Source organism: Periplaneta americana, chromosome 6, assembly GCF_040183065.1.
Source record: "Periplaneta americana isolate PAMFEO1 chromosome 6, P.americana_PAMFEO1_priV1, whole genome shotgun sequence".
Classification (NCBI taxonomy): Eukaryota; Metazoa; Arthropoda; class Insecta; order Blattodea; family Blattidae; genus Periplaneta; species Periplaneta americana.
The window spans coordinates 176,326,358-176,348,919 of record NC_091122.1 but is presented as its reverse complement, the minus strand read 5'-3'; the positions used below and the strand labels follow the sequence as shown (position 1 = coordinate 176,348,919).

Here is a 22,562-nt window from a genome sequence, read left to right as displayed (position 1 = left end):
AAATTTGCATATCTAAGAAACATAAAACATGACACTAATATATTTTTACTTGAGATTGCACACTTGATCTTAAACATATGAAAAGAAAATTCCTAGCTTTTTAATATGGACCTAGTAATTAAATAAAGACTGGGGAACGGATTATTATACACTGAAAGGTAGAAATGTTTCAAATAGGCTACTTGATTGTTTATACATATATAACAGTTGTCAAAGTAGATAAAAGTTCAGTCAGGTATAAACAACTGCTGACTTCGGGACTTCGGGAGATGATCAATATCGAGTCCCGGAATACTCACAACTAGTCTTTACGTCAAGGACGCGACGTAATACAACATTGTCATGCGGGTTTTCGGCTTTGCGGGCGCTTTTAGTCTCGTTTTCTCGATCGTTGTTCATCTCTAATATACACCCTTGACACGGAGAATGGTAGCTCTCGTGTAGTGTGAATTTGTCTATATTTAATGTCGTTCGAGTTAACGTGAGATTCACATGGGGAAGTTCGAGGATGAAATAAAGTCGTAGCAGCGACATATCTGTATGCCACGACACGACACATTCCCTACGAAGTCTTTATGGCCTAGAGATAGAACTCTTTCTTTTCGTTACAAAGGCCGGGCTTCGAATCTCTGCGTGTAAACAAATCGCACACGATGATTCCCGAGTTATTTCGAGGTGTGACCTGGTTCTGAACAGCGACCAATTTCCGTGTCAAGGGGTGTACATACTACTGAGAAGAACAGGAACAGACCACCGGCGTGGCTCAGTCGGTTAAGGCGCTTGTCTGCCGGTCTGAAGTTGCGCTCGGGCGCGGATTCGACCCCCGGCTGGGCTGATTACCTGGTTGGGTTTTTCCGAAGTTTTCCCCAAGATGAATGCCAGGTAATCTATGGCGAATCCTCAGCCTCATCTCGCCAAATAGCATCTCGCTATCACTAATCCCATCGATGCTAAATAACCTAGTAGTTGATACAGCGTCGTTAAATAACTAAAAAAAAAAGAACAGGAACAGAGAGGTAGAGCTCAAGTTTCCTGGATCTTCCACCGTATCAGAGTTCCCGTAAAGAAAAGTCATGCGTGAAAATTAAATTTTGTAAGAGGATATATATTTTGAAAATACGTAATTTTTAAATTTGAATAACTCAAATATCATTCATCTGATCCTAATGAAGCTTACGTGAAATAATACTAAGAGTAAGGGAATGAACTATACCAAATATGAAGCCTCTACTTCAAAAATTGTAGAAAACAGAAATTTCACCCATCACTCCCCTTAACGTAACAGACCAAGCCTCCGGGAACCACTGGCACATACCATAATAGGCTTGTGGTGTGCCACCCAATTCTACTAAGCTCGAAATATGTCTATTCAGACCAGAAAAACACAATCAAAGCCACTACAAACAACGCAACTCTGTTATCAAAAGCAATGCATAAGCCAGGCCGGAAGTTATTGGCAAGACATCAATGGAACCCGGGAAGGAGGCATCGAATTTCATTTTCTCCCAAAAACTTGGGGATAAAATAAAATGAAACGGCGAGGCGAGGCGAGGCGAGGCGAGGCGAGGCGAGGCGGCCACCTTGATAAATAAAAGCACTCCACAGATTGGCGCAATAAAGTGGAGATGTTTTGTGGAGCCGGAAACCCTCACCTGTTCCGGAAGTAAGGCTGGATGGAAGGCACGAGTCTGGCGCGCCACCCCCCTCCCGCCCAGCGGCAGACCGAACCGCGCAGTCCTGCACCGATCTCAGCGACGGCAAAAAAAAAAAAAAGCGAGTAGGCCTATCATAAAAATGACACTTCAACATTACCTAGGTATATGTTCTACACGTCTTGCAAAAAAATCCAGTTCTTTTGTTTATCATGTTGCCAATAGTTACCTTCTACATAAAGGTTTATTTTCTTGAACTATAATTAAAACATAATACAGAGAAACCTTGCTGAAAGATCACTCTATTAAGAGACCATCCCTCTTAAAGCCTGATTTCACCAAACATAGGCTATTTAACTTTAATTGTTAAAGTATTTTTAATTGCCACTTAAAGGGACAATGAATTTGACCGACACAAATCGGGCTTTAACCTCTCATTAAACTACATTTAAGTTAATCGGTCAGTATTTAGTCATTTATATTTAATTTTGCATTAATTATGATAATGTTCATCATGGCGAGGAGAATTATGAACTTGATATTTGAAACTGATGATTTCTTACCAAGACGGGCGAGGATAATTTCCGAAAGAGAAGATTATCCTAATACAATGGACAAAAAAGATTTGCAAATGAGGTTTAATAATAATAATAATAATAATAATAATAATAATAACAATAATCCGTGGCGCTACAGCCCGTGAAGGGCCTAGACCGACCAGCCGGCTGCTGGCCTCACGCCCACATGCCGAAGCAGAGGTGGACGATCATCCAACCAGAATGGAGGTATCGTATGGTTAGCACGATGATCCCCCCAGCCGTTATAGCTGGCATTCGCAACCGGATTTCGCTACCTATCGTAGCTCCCCAAGTGCATCACGATGCTGGGTGGGTACCGGTCCCATACACTGGCGGAAATTTCATGAGAAAATTTCTTCCCCCATGAGGACTCGAACCAGCGCGCATTCCGTAACGCGAGTCCTAGGCAGGATGCCTTACACCGCGACGCCAAGGCGCGGGACAAATGAGGTTTAGGCTAAGTAAAACATAAGCATTGTATACTTTGAATAGTACAGAAGGTGATTTAGAATTTCCAACTAACAGTCAAGTAGCCTACTTCACAATATTATTTAAATTATACATTTATTGAAGAAACTTTTAATCAATCTTCAGTTGCCTAAAATACGACAACTAAAGTAATATGAATAAACAATATCCTGTAAGCCTAATATTACATCTGAATGCATTGGAATAGCGCAAATCCATTAAGTCTTTCCATTTTGATTGTTGCAGAATATTTCCTTGTATCTACTTTCATATTATCCCGTTTTGTCTTCAATATTGCCGAATACATTGGGGTGAGGTTTTTTTTTTTTTGCATTGAAATCTATTTATTCTTATTTCCAGCCTTTCTTTTTTCTTCTAAATTCTGCCCATCCGTCTTTTGTTTTCGATGATTTTAATGTTTTGAGATTACCTCTGTTTATGATGTCATTTTATTGTAATATAACAAATGAACTCACTATAAACATCAATGCTTACATTAACAAGGCACATGACCTTCGAAATTACTTTTTTACTATGATTCCGAAGGCCGTGATGACTTCATTAGGAATTAAATTAATTGACTTTACCCTTAAACGTGTATTAGTTTGTTGAAATGCAGACGAATTAAATATGCCTTAACTTCCTTATTTAAGTTAAATTACAATAGTTGATTGTGGATTAGTAACATGTTGGGGAAATCGACCCTTAATTATGAAAGTGAAATGGTTTAACCAATACATGATAATGATGATTATGATGATGATGATACATGTTCCTGGCGTCTGTTTTTCTGATCTAGTGAATAAGTTAATTATTTTCCTCGTTAACATTTTGAGTTACAAAATTAGGGATCATTTTAGCCCCCTCCAAACGAAGTCAAAGTGGTTCTTGGAAAACGTCGTCTATACAATCACACGAGCTTCATTTGCGACAGGAATAAACCATTCGTCATTTTGAGGGGCGTGTTGAAGATAAGGTGTGAGGAACTATTTTAAGTTCTTAGAAATATGGACGACATACACCCATGGGTCGCGTATTCAATGCATTTCAAAATCACTTTTATTTAGAAGATGAGTTAAAATCATCTAAGTATAAAAAAACTCCTGGAAAACTTTTTATATATGTAATTATACGCGGTATCATACCAAAAGACAAAGGTAACCATGCTAAGAAAAGGGGGAGGAGACTTTAAAGATTCCTGATATCGAAAGAGTGGCTTAGAGCATGCAGACCTTCTGTCTTAGCCTCTTTACAACGACATCTTCTATTAGACGGATTTTGTTCAAATTCGATACCTTTAATTTAAGTTATTCGAGAATGACGCACATGAAACGTATTTATTTTCAGTAAAAAATAGGATCTTTCATAAGTAACTGATCACTTGAAAAATTGACTAATTTTTAAGATTTTTAGCTGTGTTGTACACATCTGCCTATAAGAATCTTTCCCGGTGCCGTATACTCGATTTAGTTATGCGTTTGCCCGCCAGAAGTCTCCACTTTTTATGTATATAATATTACATTCTAGTATATACAGTTACGAAGCTCAATACGTAGTAAATATGCATCCATAAAAAGTTGCTAACCACTAGAATCGCTACTATCGCCTCATTACAGACAATGCGAAATAATACCGGCACAGTCTATTGTTCCTAGCACCCTCACAACTCAAGCTTCGTTACTGTATATACTAGACTGTGACAATATCTTATATTAGAAAAAAATCGAATTACTAACAACTAAGTGCAAATACATTAGGAAGACTATTTCGTTTATATGACGTCATTCCATTTTCGGCCAATGAAGTGTAATGAAATTTTGAATTCCAACCAATCGCAGTCATACATCGCGATAATTTCTGCAGCTCGATTTATCATTATCAATTTATCGCATGGTCGTTCTTTTGTTTAGTCAGTGTCGCCCACTGTTTCCACAATGAGCATGAATCCACTGTACTAAATAAAGTGCGAAATCCTACTTCCACATTTACATCTTCATCTTCTAATTCCCTGTCCATTGTATCTAAAGAAAATGACACTCCTTCATAACAATTGTTCAAATTGTTCATTTAATGAATGTATTAATCAGGTTATTTGTAATTATACTATAAAATGTTTAAATTAAATTATGATTTCAGCAGATAATGAAAACGTATTTCTGTTATAATAACAAGAGAAAAGCGCAGTACATGTGATTAACATTGTTAAACCTGTATTTCGCTTTTCTCAATTGGCATTACTGAATAACATTCAATTTCTTTATTTCAGTAATCGTTATTCATCTATTTCGACTTCACAATGTCTGAACAGGTTAGGTATTCATAAATATACAATTATTAACATTTCGTGAGCGAATTTTAGGGATATATTAGTCACAATTTTTATTTTATTCACGAAATAGTCCTAATAAATGTCAGTCGAGGTTCGAGATTTCCACAAATAAATCCATTCGCTTCGCTCGTGGAATTATCAGCAAGTCTCAGGTCCTAAACCAACATGAATAAAATGTTCTTAAAACAACAAAAATAAAGTGCCCGAATAAAGGATTATCGTGACAGGATAAATAAATTAGTCGTTAAAACTACCATTATTACATTTAATAGAATTAGAATATCAAATCGCAATGGAGCGCTGTTCGCAAAAAGCGTTGCTCGAATGGTAGGCATACAGTCATGCAGAAATGCCGCCATCTTACAACTGCTGATTCTTTGTGTCGCTGGTACCCATATCGATCACTTTGACACTTGGATAATATTGTTATCTATCGGTGATAGTTTCACGCGCCTTATTCAAAAACGTACGTCGCTACTTCGATTTGTGACTTACTGTCTCGTCTGTGGTTGATGAAATAAAATATCTTACTTCTTGGGATTATAAAAAATGTTTTTGTGCTCAAGTCAAAAACCCGAAGTGTACTTTCTTTTTTAAAATGGTTTATTTCACGATGCTTTACCAACTGCGATAGTTATCTACGTCTGAGTGAAATGAAAGCGATAATGCCTGCGAAATGAGTCCAGGGTCCAGCTCCGAAAATTACCCAGCATTTGCTCTTAATGGGTTAAGGGGAAACCCCAGAAAAGAACGTCAACCAGGCAACTTGCCTCAGACAGGATTTGAACCTACTCTTGCTTCTTTCACGGTCAGAGTTGTTAACCGTTACTCCCCAAAGATGCATGTGTATTTTTATCTAAGTTTGGTGCATATCAAATACTGTAATATAATTCTTGAAGGCTATGTCTTTTAAATGATAGGCTAGTTCAAAAAATAAACTAATGCTATTCGCAACATGATGAAGGTAGTAATAAATTAAGAAGCGTCTAAAACTTATAGGCCTAGTCATATTTGTGTCACTCATTTTTTTATGCTCGACCATGCCGAAATGTAGTAATTATACACCTGGTAGCAGCTTTTTAATGGACCTCATTAAAGTACACCTATTCATTAAAGTTCAGGTTTTCCACCAATCAGAAAGCAATATGAAAGCGCAAGTATCGATTATTCTCGGATATGCAATCGAAAGATAACTAGCGAAACGTCACGGAGGCTGGAAATCCAATACTGTCGCAGAAGATTATGTTCTGTTACAATAATAATTAGCATTAATTGTAAATAATATTCAAATAAATTCAATTTGTCATCTCGTTTTTCAATGTCTAAATCAATTTCAAGGTTATATCAAGATTAATGTTTATTTTACTCTCTAGATTATATCAAGGTCAATGGCATTTGTTCCTAGGAAAAAAAATCAATACTTTCGCGTCTGCGCACATCTCACAATTTACGACAAAGTCACTTCCGCTCCCCAATCAGATAAGAATAATATGAATACTTATGAATAATTTCAAGTTAGAAATATGGTCGAGCATAAAAAGTCGTATGAAACTTGCCTATAATTGTAATTAAGACGCTCGTATGAAAATTATGAAACTCGCTTGCGCTCGTTTCATAAACATACTCGCAACTTAATTACTACCATTATAGGCTCGATGCATAATGTACTAATAGAGGTTTTGTAAAGTTACGTTTCAACACACACATCTGTATTACAAACCTGTGGTACATTTAGGTTACATGATTATTCTTTAGCCAAAAACGGCACTAATTTTCTGGGCACACCAATATAAAATCGAGGTAGGCACGGCAGGGGTTCAAGTCAGACGCTGCCCCGTGGGTAGTGGCTTCGGTTCCATTTCACACAAGTCTTAGCAAGGTTATGCGCTATTTTGGTCAGATCTAGTTAAGAAACTGGGAACAGAGTAACTAGCAAACCACAAAATAACATTTGGAGCAGCAACCTCACACAGTGATGCGGCGGTATCCCCATTAGATATTTGGAAGTGGATTCGATGTGAACAAAGCGGGGCGCTTGCGGCCACACACACACCCCGGCCGGCCGGCAGCTGCCGCCCTGCAACTACGATGAAGATGATTGAGCGCGGGTAATTGGCAATCCGATGCTCACCGCACAAAGTGGTTCCGGATCTTAAACAAATCAAGCAGGCGTAATTGCACAGCCGCGCGCTCGCGATTACAAGCCGCGTGCTACGGAATCCATTTTCCGCCGATACATTGCAACAGCGGCGTAAGAAGCCGACTCTTCACTGCTGCGGAGTCCTCAAACACCAGAAACTGAGATGCTTAAGAGGCTGAACGAAAAGTAAGATGGAGGAGTGACGAGAGGTAAGTAGAAAGGAAGAAGAGGATACGGAGATAGAAGACAGATGATAACCAGTAGGTAAGAAAGGAGAATGAAGAAAATGAAAGGAAGAGTGACAAGAAAATGAATGGGAATGGAAGAGTGACAGGAGAATGAAGGAGAATGGAAGAGTGACAGGAAATGAAGAAGAATGGAAGAGTGACAGGAGAATGAAGGAGAATGGAAGAGTGACGGGAAAATGAAGAATGGAAGAGTGACGGGAAAATGAATAAGAATGGAAGAGTGGCAGGAAAATGAAGAATGGAAGTGACAGGAGAATGAAGGAGAATGGAAGAGTGACGGGAAAATGAAGAAGAATGGAAGAGTGACGGGAAATGAAGAAGAATGGAAGAGTGGCAGGAAAATGAAGAAGAATGGAAGAGTGACAGGAAAATGAAGAAAAATGGAAGTGACGGGAAATGAAGAAGAATGGAAGAGTGACAGGAAAGTGAAGGTGAATGGAAAATGAAGAAGAATGGAAGAGTGACAGGAGAGTGAAGGAGAATGGAAGAGTGGCAGGAGAATGCAGAAGAATGGAAGTGACAGGAGAATGAAGAATGGAAGAGTGACAGGAGAATGAAGAAGAATGGAAGTGAGACAGGAGAATGAAGAATGGAAGAGTGACAGAAGAATGAAGAATAAAGAGTGACAGGATAATGAATAATAATGGAAGAGTGACAGAAGAATGAAAAAGAATTGAAGAGTGACGGGAGAATGAAGAAGAATAGATGAGTGACAGAAGAATGAGGAATGGAAGTGACAGGAGAATGAAGAATGGAACAGTGACAGGAGAATGAAGAAGAATAGATGAGTGACAGGAGAATGAAGAATGGAAGTGACAGGAGAATGAAGAAGAATGGATGAGTGACAGGAGAATGAAGAATGGAAGTGACAGGAAAATGAAGAATGGAACAGTGACAGGAGAATGGAGAATGGAAGAGTGACAGGAAAATTAAGTAAAATGGAAGAGTGACAGAAAACTTAAGAAAGGAAGAGTGACAGGAGAATGAATAAGAATGAAAGAGTGACAGGAAAATGAAGAATGGAAGTGACAAGAGAATGAAGAAAAATGGAAGCCTGACAGAAAATGAAGAATTGAAGAGTAACAGAATGAAGAAGAATGGAAGAGTGGCAGGAAAATGAAGAATGGAAGAGTGACAGGAGAATGAAGAAGAATGGAAGAGAGACAGGAGAATGAAGAATGGAAGAGTGACAAGAGAATGAAGAACAATGGAAGAGTAACAGGATAATAAAGAAGAATGTAAAAATTACAGAATGAAATAACGATATAAAAATAAAATGAGAATGAAAAAAAAAAACAAAAAAAATGACAGGAAAATGAGAAGAGGTTGAAAGAAGAGAAGAAGACTGAAATAAAATGCAGAAGAAGAATGAAAGAAGAAACAAAGAACCTAAGAATGAGAGAATGAACTTTTCATACTGTATGCACTTATAAAAACTACTGTTATAGTAGCGGGTACTATAATATAATATAGGATATTTCTAGATTAGTGTGAGAAGTATCAAAACGAAATGGTAAAGCAGATAAGACATAGAATCTACGTTAAAAAAGAAATACGAGCCTCAAGGTAATAAAAAAATGTTACTTTTAAAGATTCATCAATTAGTTATAAACTGTGGAAGATGAGGACGGAAGCATCAGTGCTGCCAGGTAACGGCGAACGGCAGTGTGCTCAGAATGCTGAAGACCGGAAATGAGTGACGACAACTCCTTACACATGTGCGTGTAGTCGCACACTCCCTTTCTGCGGGAACTAATTCTACACTTGCGTATGACGTGTTTTCTGCATGTCTTACACACTTGTACTTGCCAACTATGTTTGTTTTTCAATCTTAGGACTGGAATAAATACTTAGCCCGCAATCTCCAAACGTTTCTAAAGATACACCAAACTTCTTAACAACTGTAAGTATGTATTTATTAATTCTGCTCTACTCTTACGTCTTACTAATAAACCATGTACAATTTTTATACGATATTTATGCACAGTTGGGACACAAAACTAATGTTAAAATGTTAAAAAGTTTCTAGAAGGTGCTATATTTGTTGGAGAGAAATAACATTTTGTCAGAAGGAAGAGGTGTTATTTAAAGATTTAATATATGCTATAAACTGAAAAATGACGTAACGCAAGTTGCAGGGAATGCCCCAATTAACCCTTCACTCACTGCCGCTTAATATATTAACCGTAGACTCTACGGATTATCCAGGAGATCAATAGTAGTAATATTATAGATGGATGGATGGATGGATGGATGGATGAATGGATGGATGGATGGATGGATGGATGGATGGATGGAGACAGACAGACAGACAGACAGACAGACAGACAGACAGAGAGAGAGACAGACAGACAGACAGACAGACAGACAGACAGATAGACAGATAGACAGATAGACAGATAGATAGATAGATAGATAGATAGATAGATAGATAGATAGATAGATAGATAGATAGATAGATAGATAGATAGATAGATAGATAGATAGATAGATAGATAGATAGATAGATAGATAGATAGATAGATAGATAGATAGATAGATAGATAGATAGATAGATAGATAGATAGATAGATAGATAGATAGATAGATAGATAGATAGATAGATAGATATTCTGCCCATGGGCAGGTCTTTCGCTGCAAACCAGCATTCTCCAATCTTTCTTATTTTCTGCCTTCCTCTTAGTCTCCCCATATGATCCGTATATCTTAATGTCGCCTATCATCTGATGTCTTCTTCTGCCCCGAATTCTTCTTATGGATTTGTGTAGTAATAATTATAGCAAGATAATCTATTTTTCGTTATAATTATTATAGAAAAATATTTGATACTTTAGTTAATAGTTTAATTCTGTTAAATGTAATAAAGGTAATTTTAGATTCCACTTTTGCAAAATCTGAATATTCATAACTTCAATATCATTGATGTCCAATAGTTTTTAATGTAACTGTAGGTGTTCTCCCGTTCACCATTCCTTCCAGTGCATCCTTCAGTAGGCAGTTTCTTCTCAGCCAGTGACCCAACCAATTCCTTATTCTCTTTCTGATCAGTTTCAGCATCATTCTTTCTTCATCCACTCTTTCCAACACAGCTTCATATCTTATTCTGTCTGTCCACTTCACACGCTCCATCCTTCCCCATATCCACATTTCAAATGCTTCTATTCGTTTCCCTTCATTTCGTCGTAATGTCCATGTTTCTGCCCCATGCAATGCCACACTCCACACAAAGCACTTCACTAGTCTCTTCCTTAGTTATTTTTCCACAGTTCCGCAGAAGATCTTCCTTTTTTTCTATAACAAACTTCCTTTGCCATTGCTATCCTTCTTTTGAGTTCCTGGCAGCAGCTCATGTTACTGCTTATAGTGCTAAATGTATTTTAAACATTCATCTAGTTTTAAATAATGTTTGCTTCATTACAACTGAAGATTTCGCTATACAGGTCGAGAATAATCCATAGTCTTCCAACATCATACTGAAGAGTTTTAGTCATAAAACATTGAACAATTTTTTTTAACGAATTCAATTGAATTTATGTTTTAAACACATTGCATGTACTTTAATGTTCGTATTGCAAAATGATCTATGGAAGATTTAATCTATATGTCATTTAATGTATGTTACCTACCAATTTATGCCAAGCAAACATGGTTATAAGTGTTCAAATGTATTTAAAACTCACCTAGTTTTTAAATATTGTATGCTAAAATATCACCTGAACATGACCTCTAGGCAGGTCGAAAATATTCGTGATAACTTTTACCAATTGTACTTTTCAATGTAACAGAATTTTCTGTCATTGATAACTGATAAGTGATTGACTGAATAAAATCTTAATTTTAATATAATCTCATAAAACTTATCTGACATTCAACATGACTTTTAAATTTAATTCATATTAGTTTAACGCATAAAGTGTCCCGCTTTGGCGGCGAAAAAATCTGGCGACTGTAATGAAAGATTAAACTAATCGGCTTAGGTCAGTTTGCTCTCGTTATTTAGGATTACAGACTAACAGTTTCAATTTTCATAATGCGTTCTATCTAATGGTACGGAGAAATAAGAACTGATTAATGTAACAAATACAACCAGTATTTCAGCTAATAACATTTAATGTTCTTACCTTGTAGTGTAGGACCGGAGATGGAAGACACATGTCCGCTGTGGTATAGTAACCCCCGCAGCGTAGGGGATGAGGGGGAGAGGAATAGGGGCAATGCTGCCCGGCAGCTATTCATCCATACCTCGGTACTGCCACTGCAACAAGGAGAATATTTTCATAATAACAAACCTTAGCCTGTTCAAATATTATCAGTAGCCTATGAAAAGAAATCTCTCTTGAGATGAATGTAAAGTGCAAAATGTAAAATATACATAGAAAATAGGAAATTGACGGTGCTGGTCTTCAAAATTTGAATTATTAAACTAAAATGAAGCATCAAGAAACGATATACCAGACAGACAACCAATCTAAGCTCTATGCAGTACTGACTACCTATAAAAATAAAATACTTTTCATACTGTTTTACTTCAATATTGGATTATGTTTATCAACTTTTAAATAGCAACTAAATTCTTCTGTTACGAATGGATGTCTTTCAATACTTTAATTAGATGGTTAGGACAGCCTCTTTAAATCATAATTTCCCGAAGTTTTTGTCTATTTACACGGTGAAAGGCTTCTTCGTAATCAATGAAAGCCATACCAGTTTCTAGATTATATTCTCTTCCTTTTTCTAACAACTGTTTAACTCTAAATTTAATTATCTCATAAAAGATATTTTCTACGTTTAAACCATAACTATTAATTTTATTTATCAGTGGTTAAGCTAGAGTGATAAAACTTGGCATACTTATCCATTAATATCTCTGTCGTGAAATGGAGCATTTAATTGGCTGTATTCAGGACAGTTTTATTTCTAGCGAATTATACGTAAAGAAGTATTTTTTATTCATGTTTGAACATTGAAGAAATTATATTTTTTTTACAAGTGAACAAATTAGAGTAGGGCATTACTAGTGCCCCATTGTAAAATATGCAGTTACCTTTAAGAAAAAATTAGATTAAAACAAATATTTTTCTTTTTATAAATAGGATTTTCACTAAAAAAATAAAAAAAAAAACAAAATAGGTTTTTAAGTGTTTATGAGAAAAAAAACGAAAAAAAAATTACAAAGTGTGATTATGCTATTGATATGCATATACACATACACGTGTTCTGCCCAAGGACAGGTCTTTCACTGCAATCTCAGCATTCTCCAGTCTTTCCTATTTTTGCCTTCCTCTTAGTCTCCGCATATGATCCATATATCTTAATGTCGTCTATTATCTGATATCTTCTTCTGCCCGAAACCTTCTCCCGTTCACCACTTCTTCCAGTGCATCCTTCAGTAGGCAGTTTCTTCTCAGCCAGTGATCCAGCCAATTCCTTTTTCTCTTCCTGATCAGTTTCAGCATCATTCTTTTACTTCACCCACCCTTTCCAACACAGCTTCATTTCTTATTCTGTCTGTCCATTTCATACGCTTCATTCTTTTCCATTCACATTTCAAATATTTCTAGTCGATTTTCTTCACTTCGTCGTAATGTTCATGTTTCTGCTCCAAACAATGCTACACTCCACACAAAGCACTTCACTACTCTCTTCCTTAGTTATTTTTCCAGACGTCCGCAGAAGATGCATCTATGCATGTTCAATAAACACTTCAGCTGTCTGGTTCAAAAATTGTGGATTTTAGAAATCTGAGTATCGCATCGCCATATTGGAAGCAACATGAACAAGGTGGGTTTATTATTATTTTTTTATTTAGGTAGGTAGGTTATTTTACGACGCTTTATCAACATCTTAGATTATTTAGCGTCTGAATGAGATGAAGGTGATAATGCCGGTGAAATGAATCCGAGGTCCAACACCGAAAGTTACCCAGCATTCGCTCATATTGGGTTGAGGGAAAACCCCGGAAAAAACCTCAACCAGGTAACTTGCCCCGACCGGGAATCCAACCCGGGCCACCTGGTTTCGCAGCTAGACGCGCTAACCCTTACTCCACAGGTGTGGACTGGGTTTTTGAACCGACACACTAGTCCGGTGGATGAGAAGTCTTTTGAGACAGTCGTACATTTTTTAAGTTTAAAATAAAGGGGATAAAACGTAGTTTGAAACACGTGTCAATGGAATGATAGAGAGGAGTACATTCTGAAACAATTGGTAATAAAATTTCGTCCAAAAGTGGATAAAACGGTTCCTCAAGTTTATGGTTAGTAAACTGCGAAGAATATCAGCGAAATAATCGAAGCTGGAGATCGTACGAAGGACATACTGAACACAAATATAGCATATAACTCTGCAGTCAGTTCGTTTCTGCTGCGAATCGCAAATTGGCGTCATTGATGAGATATCAGCCGACATCCCCGGTCGTGCCCGTAAAAAGATGAATGATTTGCATTGGGAAGCAGACATGACAAGACAAAGACTCGTGATACAAGAGCGTTTCTGTCGCTCTGTGTAATTTAGTCAATCCTAGAAAAGGACCCACAGGAAATGGCATCAGCGAGAAGATGGAGACGTGCAGCGTCTTTATTAAGAAAGCTGCAGCTTCATTACTCAGGCGGGGCACGCCTCCTGCACCGTCCGGCCTGCCCGCCGCGCCGACACGATTTGCAACTCGCAGCCAGTTCGACTCCCGCCACTGCAACGCGTCACATCATTACAATTAACAACATTAACAATAAAACTTATTTCAAGATAAAGCCAGAGGTTGACCATATTGTAACAAATCTAACATAATTCAATTGAAATCCTGTGAAAATTCAACCTCTCAAATTTCTAGAGCAATAATTAACAATAGATCCCTATTAGAAACAACAACAACAACAACCAAATTTCTTGGCTTAAAATCGATAATGTGTTAAATTGGAAAAATCATATTAAAGAAATTACCCCCAAACTAAATTCAGCTTGTTTTGCTATTAGATCTATGCAAAAGATAGTAAATATCAATACCTTAAAAACAATATACCTTGCATACTTCCACTCGATAATGAATTTTGGAATAATATTCTGGGGAAATTCCACAGATAGTAACAGTATATTTCTATTACAAAAAAGAGTAATTAGAATAATATTAGGTGCCAAATCTAGGGAATCGTGTAGGACTATTTTCAAAACACTACAAATAATGCCCATGGCTTGCCAATATATCTTTTCATTAATAATCTTCCTCGTATGTAATCGTGAAAACTTTGTAACTAATTCAACAGTTCATAGCATAAATACATGTCAAAAAATGACTTTCATACTCCATCGGCAAGTCTATCGTGCTATCAAAAAGGAGTGCGTTATATGGCAGTAAAAATTTTTAATAGCCTCCCTATCGATATAAAAAATGAAACTCAAAACATAAGATTATTTAGGGCCAAATTAAAGAAGTACCTAATTTCTCACGCCTTCTATTCTGTAGGTGAATTCACGAAATTCAATAATACTTCATGAAATTGATACTAAAACTTTGTGTTGTACTAGTAGATTATATTGTAAATCTCATCTGTATATATTTCATCTAGACTGTGACTATAAATTAAGACTTTATAATAGTATTAAGTTTTTTTACTTGTTCCATATTCTAGCTGTAAAGCAATGTATGAATACCATGGAATGTTAATAAATACAATACAATACAATACAATATTTCGTTCATATTTTATTACCTGTAGGACTATGATATTTTTATTACTACACATTTTCTCCTAAAATTATATATATATATATATATATAATTTTAGGAGAAAATGTGTAGTAATAAATATATATATATATATATATGATATGTTAACAGATAAAAATCCGTAGGAATAAAAATATCACATAACTAATAAAATGCTCAATCGTACGACAATATGAATTCATAACAGTAACCCAGCCATGGAAGTCATTTAATATACATGGTATGCTGTAAGAAATATGGTAAAGGTTGGTAATATTGTGATATGAGTAATATTGTGATAATTCTTTTTCAGAATTTATTATAATTTTACTGAGTGAAAGGAAGATCGTTTTTTTTTTTTTTGCGTCTATGTATTGAGGGAATGTTCGTGAACAAGTTGCTGCACAAAACCGGTTCTTCTCTCACTCAGTAAAATTATAATAAATTCTCAAAAATAACTATCACAATATTACTCGTATCACAGTATTACCAACCTTTATCCTATCATTAATTTCAAGGGGTTATTTCTTGAGATATTTCAAACAAAAATTTTGAATACAATTTTGATGGTTTTTGTTTTCTTTCCGAGATAAAAATTGTTCCAATTATATAAAACATTTCATAGCATGTTTTGCCAAAGCTATTAATTTAATTCCCTGTTTCTCAGTCAATTTAAGACAACAGTTTATTATGATAACAAATGCGTGAAAGGATTTCAGTTTTGTCCTTTAAATGTAACTTTATTGATCTCCAAAGGAATTTTACAATGTTATATTAATGTTCAAACCAAATTTGTACATATTTAAAGAATAAAACTAAAATTCTTTCTATCATTTACTATCATACTACACTGCTCTCTTAATTTGACTAAGCATATTGGAAATTAAATCAATGGCTTCCCCAAAACACGTTATGAAATGTTTCATATAAAACAATTTTTATCTCGGAAAATAAGCAGAAACTAGCAAAATTGTATTAAACCTTTTGGTTTGAAATATCTCAAGGAAAAACCACCTGAAATTAATGACATTAGTTAGGTTCACCCTGTATACTTCATATTCCAACCAACGCCAAATTCGAACCAAACTCCAGGTTAAATCTGCGCTTCGACATTGAACTACCAAAGGGAGTCAAAAGGGGGGAGCGGATATAGGCAGACAGGAGGAGATGGTTTTCTACTAAATATTTGGGAGTCACTCGATGTCATATAATGTTTAATTGTAGCAGTAAGCAGAAATCACTACGTTTTGATAAACAGAAAAAGCTTGAGCAACGAAGTACGGTTGCCTTAGCTCCTTTGGCAGAACATATTGTCCAAACAAATCCAATAACAAACAGCGTAGAAACACAGCGAGTTCATCGCCACAAGCGTACATCATTCAGAAAAATGATTACTCATGCGAAATCACGATTATGACAATTTGTGGCGTAACTTCTTGGAAATTCTTGTTTGAAGCTCTGACCGATATCGTATTACTGTGTGTAAACCGGTATTATAAACAAGGTGGTGATTGCTTTCCAGAACTAGGTATACAGACACGAGTCAGTAAAATAGCCGGGAGGAATAAACAATGTAACTTCTGAAGCACAGCTTCTCACACTGTGGATCAAAGACAGCAATAACCAACCCGCTTCTTGAAAAATGAAAAAGAACTACAAAACGACACAGCAGTTTCATTATATATGCGCACAAATGTGCATGAATACATACATACATACATACATACATACACACACAAATACATACAGTGCATGTTTCGGCGAACAATTAATTAGGTCTAAAGAGGTTTCAAAGTGACTATTACACTCTTACTACGTCATACTACTTTTGACCAATAAAACGGTACGAAAGGACGTATTTCAACCAATCATTGCTGCTTATCGCACAATTTTATCGCGTCCCTAGCATTTGTTTAATTTTATCGCGTCCCTAGCATTTGTTTCATTTTATCGCGTCCCTAGCATTTGTTTCTTTGTTTGCCAACATTTGAAACTGCGCTGGTCTGGACGTCAAAAATATATATAAAATTACAAACCACTCCAGTCGATGCACAGCAGTTTCAAATATGACTCGCATTGGCATTCAAGATCAAGAATTAATAAAAATCACTGATCATACCTATGCATCTTCTGAAATCCGATTTACAAATAAATGAAGAGCACCATTCGGAAATCCTGAATAAGTTGAATACACCATGTAGGCCTAAATCAACGAGTTCCACTTCTATTACGCACACGTCCAATATAACATCAATTGAACCACCAACCACATTCAAATTTGAATATTGTACATTCAATAATTATTCCTTTTAAAATTATTCATGTTTATTTTTTATGTCATCGTCGTTAATTAAAACTTTTCTAACACTTGTGTATATTAGTTAGGTTATGTTACAGCTTCTGCTATATGATATTATGGATAGTCACGTATCAGAGATTGTTTAATATTAAGATTTATTGAAAATCATCTGTCAAGTGACGTTGATTACTGGGATTCGGATAATTGAAGTGGAATGTTGCATTTTAATAAAAATGAAACTGAATCAACAAAGCCTTCTTGACTAGTACCATTGCCATCGTGTATAATAAATAGATCGAGAACTTCTCTACGAGAAGGCATTGCTCACTACTGCCATCTAGCATGCATCTAGCGTAATATGTGTAATGCTGAGATGGTACAATAATACATTTGAAGACAGTTGTATTTTCGTAAGTCAATTAATATTTTATTGTATTGGAGTACTTCGTTACTTCTAATCTTTATATACTTTCTTCTAATCGTGTAATAGTCAATTAAATCCCACTCGAGTTTTGATTTTCTCTAGATAAATCAAAACGTCTAGTGAGATTACTGTTGACTATTACACTTTTACTACGTCATACTACTTTTGACCAATAAAACGGTGCGAAAGGACGTCTTTCATCCAATCATGGTTGCTTTTCGCACAATTTTATCGCTTCCCTAGCATTTGTTTATTGTTATCACTACCCTAGCATTTGTTTCTTTGTTTGCCAACATTTCAAACTGCATTGGTCTGGACGTCAAAAAACAGAAAATTACAAACCACTCCAGTCGATGCACAGCAGTTTCAAATATGACTCGCACTGACATTCAAGAACAAGAATTAATAAAGATCACTGGACATAGCTATGCATCTTCCCTGAAACCCTATTTACAAATAAATGAAGAGCACCATTCGGAAATCCTGAATAAGTTGAGGAATACAGCATGTAGGCCTACATCAACGAGTTCCACTTCTTTTACGCACACGTCCACACCTGTGGATTAACGGTCAGCGCGTCTGGCTGCGAAACCAGGTGGCCCGGGTTCGAATCCCGGTTGGGGCAAGTTACCTGGTTGAGGTTTTTTCCGGGGTTTTTCCTCAACCCAATACGAGCAAATGCTGGGAAACTTTCGGTGCTGGACCCCGGACTCATTTCACCGGCATTATCACCTTCTATCATTCAGGCGCTAAATAACCCAGATGTTGATACAGCGTCGTAAAATATCCCAATAAAATTTTAAAAAAAATTATGCACACGTCCAATATAACATCAACTGAAGCACCAACCACTAAAACATTCAAATTTTAAAATTGTACTTTAAATAATAAATTGTTTCTTTTAAAATTATTCATGTTTATTTTTCATTTCTTCATCGCTAATTAAAACTTTTCTTGTTTATTTCATCATCCCTAATTAAAACTTTTCTAACACTTGTTTAAATTATTTAGGTTATGTTATAGCTTCTGCTATATGATATCATTGATAGTCACGTATCAGAGATTGTTTAATACTAAGATTTATTGAAAATCATCTGTCAAGTGACGTTGATTACTGGGATCAGGATGATTGAAGTGGAATGCAACTGTTTTAATAAAAATGAAACTGAATCAACAAAGCCTTGTTGACTATTAACCGTCCACAGAGTTCAAGATTCCATAGTTGGCACAACTGATAACAAGAAAACAGCTAATCGTATAACTGCCATCTAGCGTAATATTTGTAATGTTGAGATGGTACAATAATACAATTGAAGACAGTTACATTTTCGTAAGTCATGTATTGGAGTACTTCGTTACTTCTAATCGTTATATACTTTCTTCTAATCGTGTAATAGTCAATTAAATCTCACTCGAGTTTTGATTTGCATCCGAACCGGTGAAACTGCTAAACCATGCTCGTGGTGATAATTTTTTTCCCTCCTTCAAGGAGATCGAAGACTTGGGCGTCCACTTCTAGTCCGAAATAAAGAATAATATGCAAATTGAAATTGAGCATTAGAAAACTTTGTGAATTTTGACAAACGATTTGAGTAACCATAAGGAACATTTAGGTCTGTGTATGGTTTGTTCCTCATAACTTGACAGAAGATCAATGATATCGCCTTACTGAATACGCCAAATACACAGCCGATCCTGCTCAATGGAAAAAAATTCTTGGAATCAATCACGATAGAACACTCAGTTCGATCCTGTAAGGAACTGCTGGAAGTTATTATACTTTATGTGCATTACTCCTGGATAAACTGACTCACAGACACTAATATTAACAATATCCGATCAAGAATTCTATTAGAAATTTCAATAGGCAGACAAGACCAAAACCACTTTTCTAGTATCAGAAGTGCTGAAACCTTACACTATCGGTCAAAAGTTTTCGATCAGCTATGAAAACAACTATATACTTTATTTCAATGTACAAATACATCGGAAAACTAAATAGACCAACAAAATAAATATTCTCTCTCTCTAGCATTATGATATGATAGAATATCTAGGTCAGAAAACACATCTAGGTCAGAAAGCATGGGTAGACATAACGGCTCGGTTAGAAAAGCCAACGTACTATGGTAGGAACGATCATGATTTTAAAATCAAATGTAGGAAACAGAAAACGGATGTAGGTAAATTCTCATTTTTAAATAGAACTACAAATGATTGGAATGACCTACCTGCAGCGGTCTTTGAGGGCTGTCCTTCCTTAAGGAGATTCAAGAATAACTTAAAAAGTTGTGTATAAAGTGCAAATTAAAATTAAGGTGACATTCAACATTTAATTTTTAAGGTGACATGTATTTATCTAGCCTGACGAGTTTACTTCCTTGGTTTGAATTGTAAATTATTTAAAAATAGCGTGTAAGAGGGCCTTAGACTAGAAATGTTTAGTTTAAATGTAATTCTGTTTATAAGTATGCATAAGGATGTAAGTATCAGTGAAGCGAGGTGAGTCAGTGAAGTTATGGTTTTACAGTGCAGTGAACAGTTCCGATCAGTGATAATTTATAGCGTCAATGAAATGTGTTCTATAGTGTCAGTGAAATGTGTTACAGAGTGTCAGTGAAATGTGTGCTAAAGTGTCAGTGAAATGCGTCATAGTGCCACTACAGGGAATGAGATGAGAGTAAAGTGAAAGACTATTGAAACTTATGTAGGACCTATACATAATTATGTAGGTTGTATTGTGAAATTAGGTATTTTATTTATGTTTTATTATTATTGTGTTAAATTGTATTGTGTATTCTTATTGTATTGTGTATAAAATTGTATATTTGTTGTAAAATTGTATTGTGTATTGTAAATTTTATTGTGTATTGCTTGTCATTTTATTGTGTATTGTTTATATTGTATATACCACTGCCACCGGGTGCTTGCCCACTTGCAGTGTAAATAAATATATACATACATACATACAATATTCAAAACGAAATCCCTGTTTTAACCACAAATCCATAGTTGTGATAGGTGATCGAAAACTTTTTACCTGTAGTGTACATTTCAGTGAAAATCTCTAACAGATCATTTTTAGCACCTCAATACATTATTGAGAATAAATAATTGATTAAATGGCGATCTTACTCGTGTTAATTATGTAAGCACGTAACATGTAACACACTAGAACAATATGAAATATACAGACACACTAAAACACACCCTAATCAAATTCTCAACACACAGATCAATTTCAGAACACACACACTATTTGACACAACTCTTCATCACACGAACGCACCCACACAACAGGCAGCGAAGTTGAGATAGCGCCGAGATCTAGTAGGCTCTGAGGATGATGTCAAGTAACACCGAAACAGCTGTAAGCCACACATCCTTACATAATTAACACGAGTAAGATCGCCATTTAATCAATTATTTAAATTCAAGCGTTAAAAGTAGTGTACGAAAGATTCAACATGGATTATTGAGAAAGTAAAATAGCAATGACTAATCCATCTATTATTTCCATGTTTCCAAGCAATAGAATTAAAAGGTGAAGTTACTTTGTATAAATTTACAGACACATATCATCTAATGACGAAGCATTGCTGTATGACAATAGATACTTAAAAGTTATAGCAATTATGATACAGTCACCCCAAAAAGGTGATCGCATGAAGCTTCCTTTCCTTATAGACAGATGACAGAACGAGGAAGCCACATATCATTTGAAGAGAGATAGACGCCAAGTATGAAGCAATCGCGACGAGTCAGAAGTGCCATTATATTCAATTCTAAGGGACCTCACAGGTTTATAAGGTCAACGGTCAAGTTGATGAATGTAGAGTAGGCCTATCCTCCCGGGAAACTGACGTACTTACTTACTTACTGGCTTTTAAGGAACCCGGAGGTTCATTGCCGCCCTCACATAAGCCCGCCATCGGTCCCCATCCTGAGCAAGATTAATCCAGTCTCTATCATCATATCCCACCTCCCTCAAATCCATTTTAATATTATCCTCCCATCTACGTCTCGGCCTCTCCAAAGGTCTTTTCCCCTCTGGCCTTCCAACTAACACTCTACATGCATTTCTGGATTCGCCCATACGTGCTACATGATCTGCCCATCTCAAACGTCTGGATTTAATGTTCCTAATTATGTCACGTGAAGGATACAATGCGTGCAGCTCTGCGTTGTGTAAATTTCTCCATTCTCCTGTAACTTCATCCCTCTTAGCCCCAAATATTTTCCTAAGAACCTTATTCTCAAAAACCCTCAATCTCTGTTCCTCTCTCTCAAAGTGAGTGTCCAAGTTCCACAGCCATAAAGAACAACCGGTAATATAACTGTTTTATAAATTCTAACTTTCAGATTTTTTGACAGCAGACTAGATGACAAAATCTTCTCAACTGAATAATAACAGGCATTTCGCATATTTATTCTGCGTTTAATTTCCTCCCGAGAGTCATTTATATTTGTTACTGTTGCTCCAAGATATTTTAATTTTTCCACCTCTTCGAAGGATAAATCTCCAACTTTTATAGTTCCATTTCGTACAATATTCTGATCACGAGACATAATCATATACCGGTACTTAGTCTTTTCGGGATTTACTTTCAACCCTATCTCTTTACTTGCTTCAAGTAGAATTTCCGTGTTTTCCCTAATCGTTTGTGGATTTTCTCCTAACAAATTCACGTCATCCGCATAGACAAGAATCTGATGTAACCC

General features: G+C 36.0%; 1 protein-coding gene across 1 annotated transcript in view; it reads right to left on the bottom strand.

Moving 5' to 3' along the window:
- LOC138702070 (probetacellulin-like) overlaps positions 1–22,562 on the bottom strand; it is an 860,296-nt gene that overhangs the window by 711,666 nt on the left and 126,068 nt on the right. Inside the window, exon 2 of the mRNA XM_069829605.1 lies at positions 11,537–11,670. Coding sequence (XP_069685706.1) covers positions 11,537–11,651 — 115 coding nt within the window. The 5' untranslated portion in view covers positions 11,652–11,670. The remainder of the gene's footprint in view (positions 1–11,536; positions 11,671–22,562) is intronic.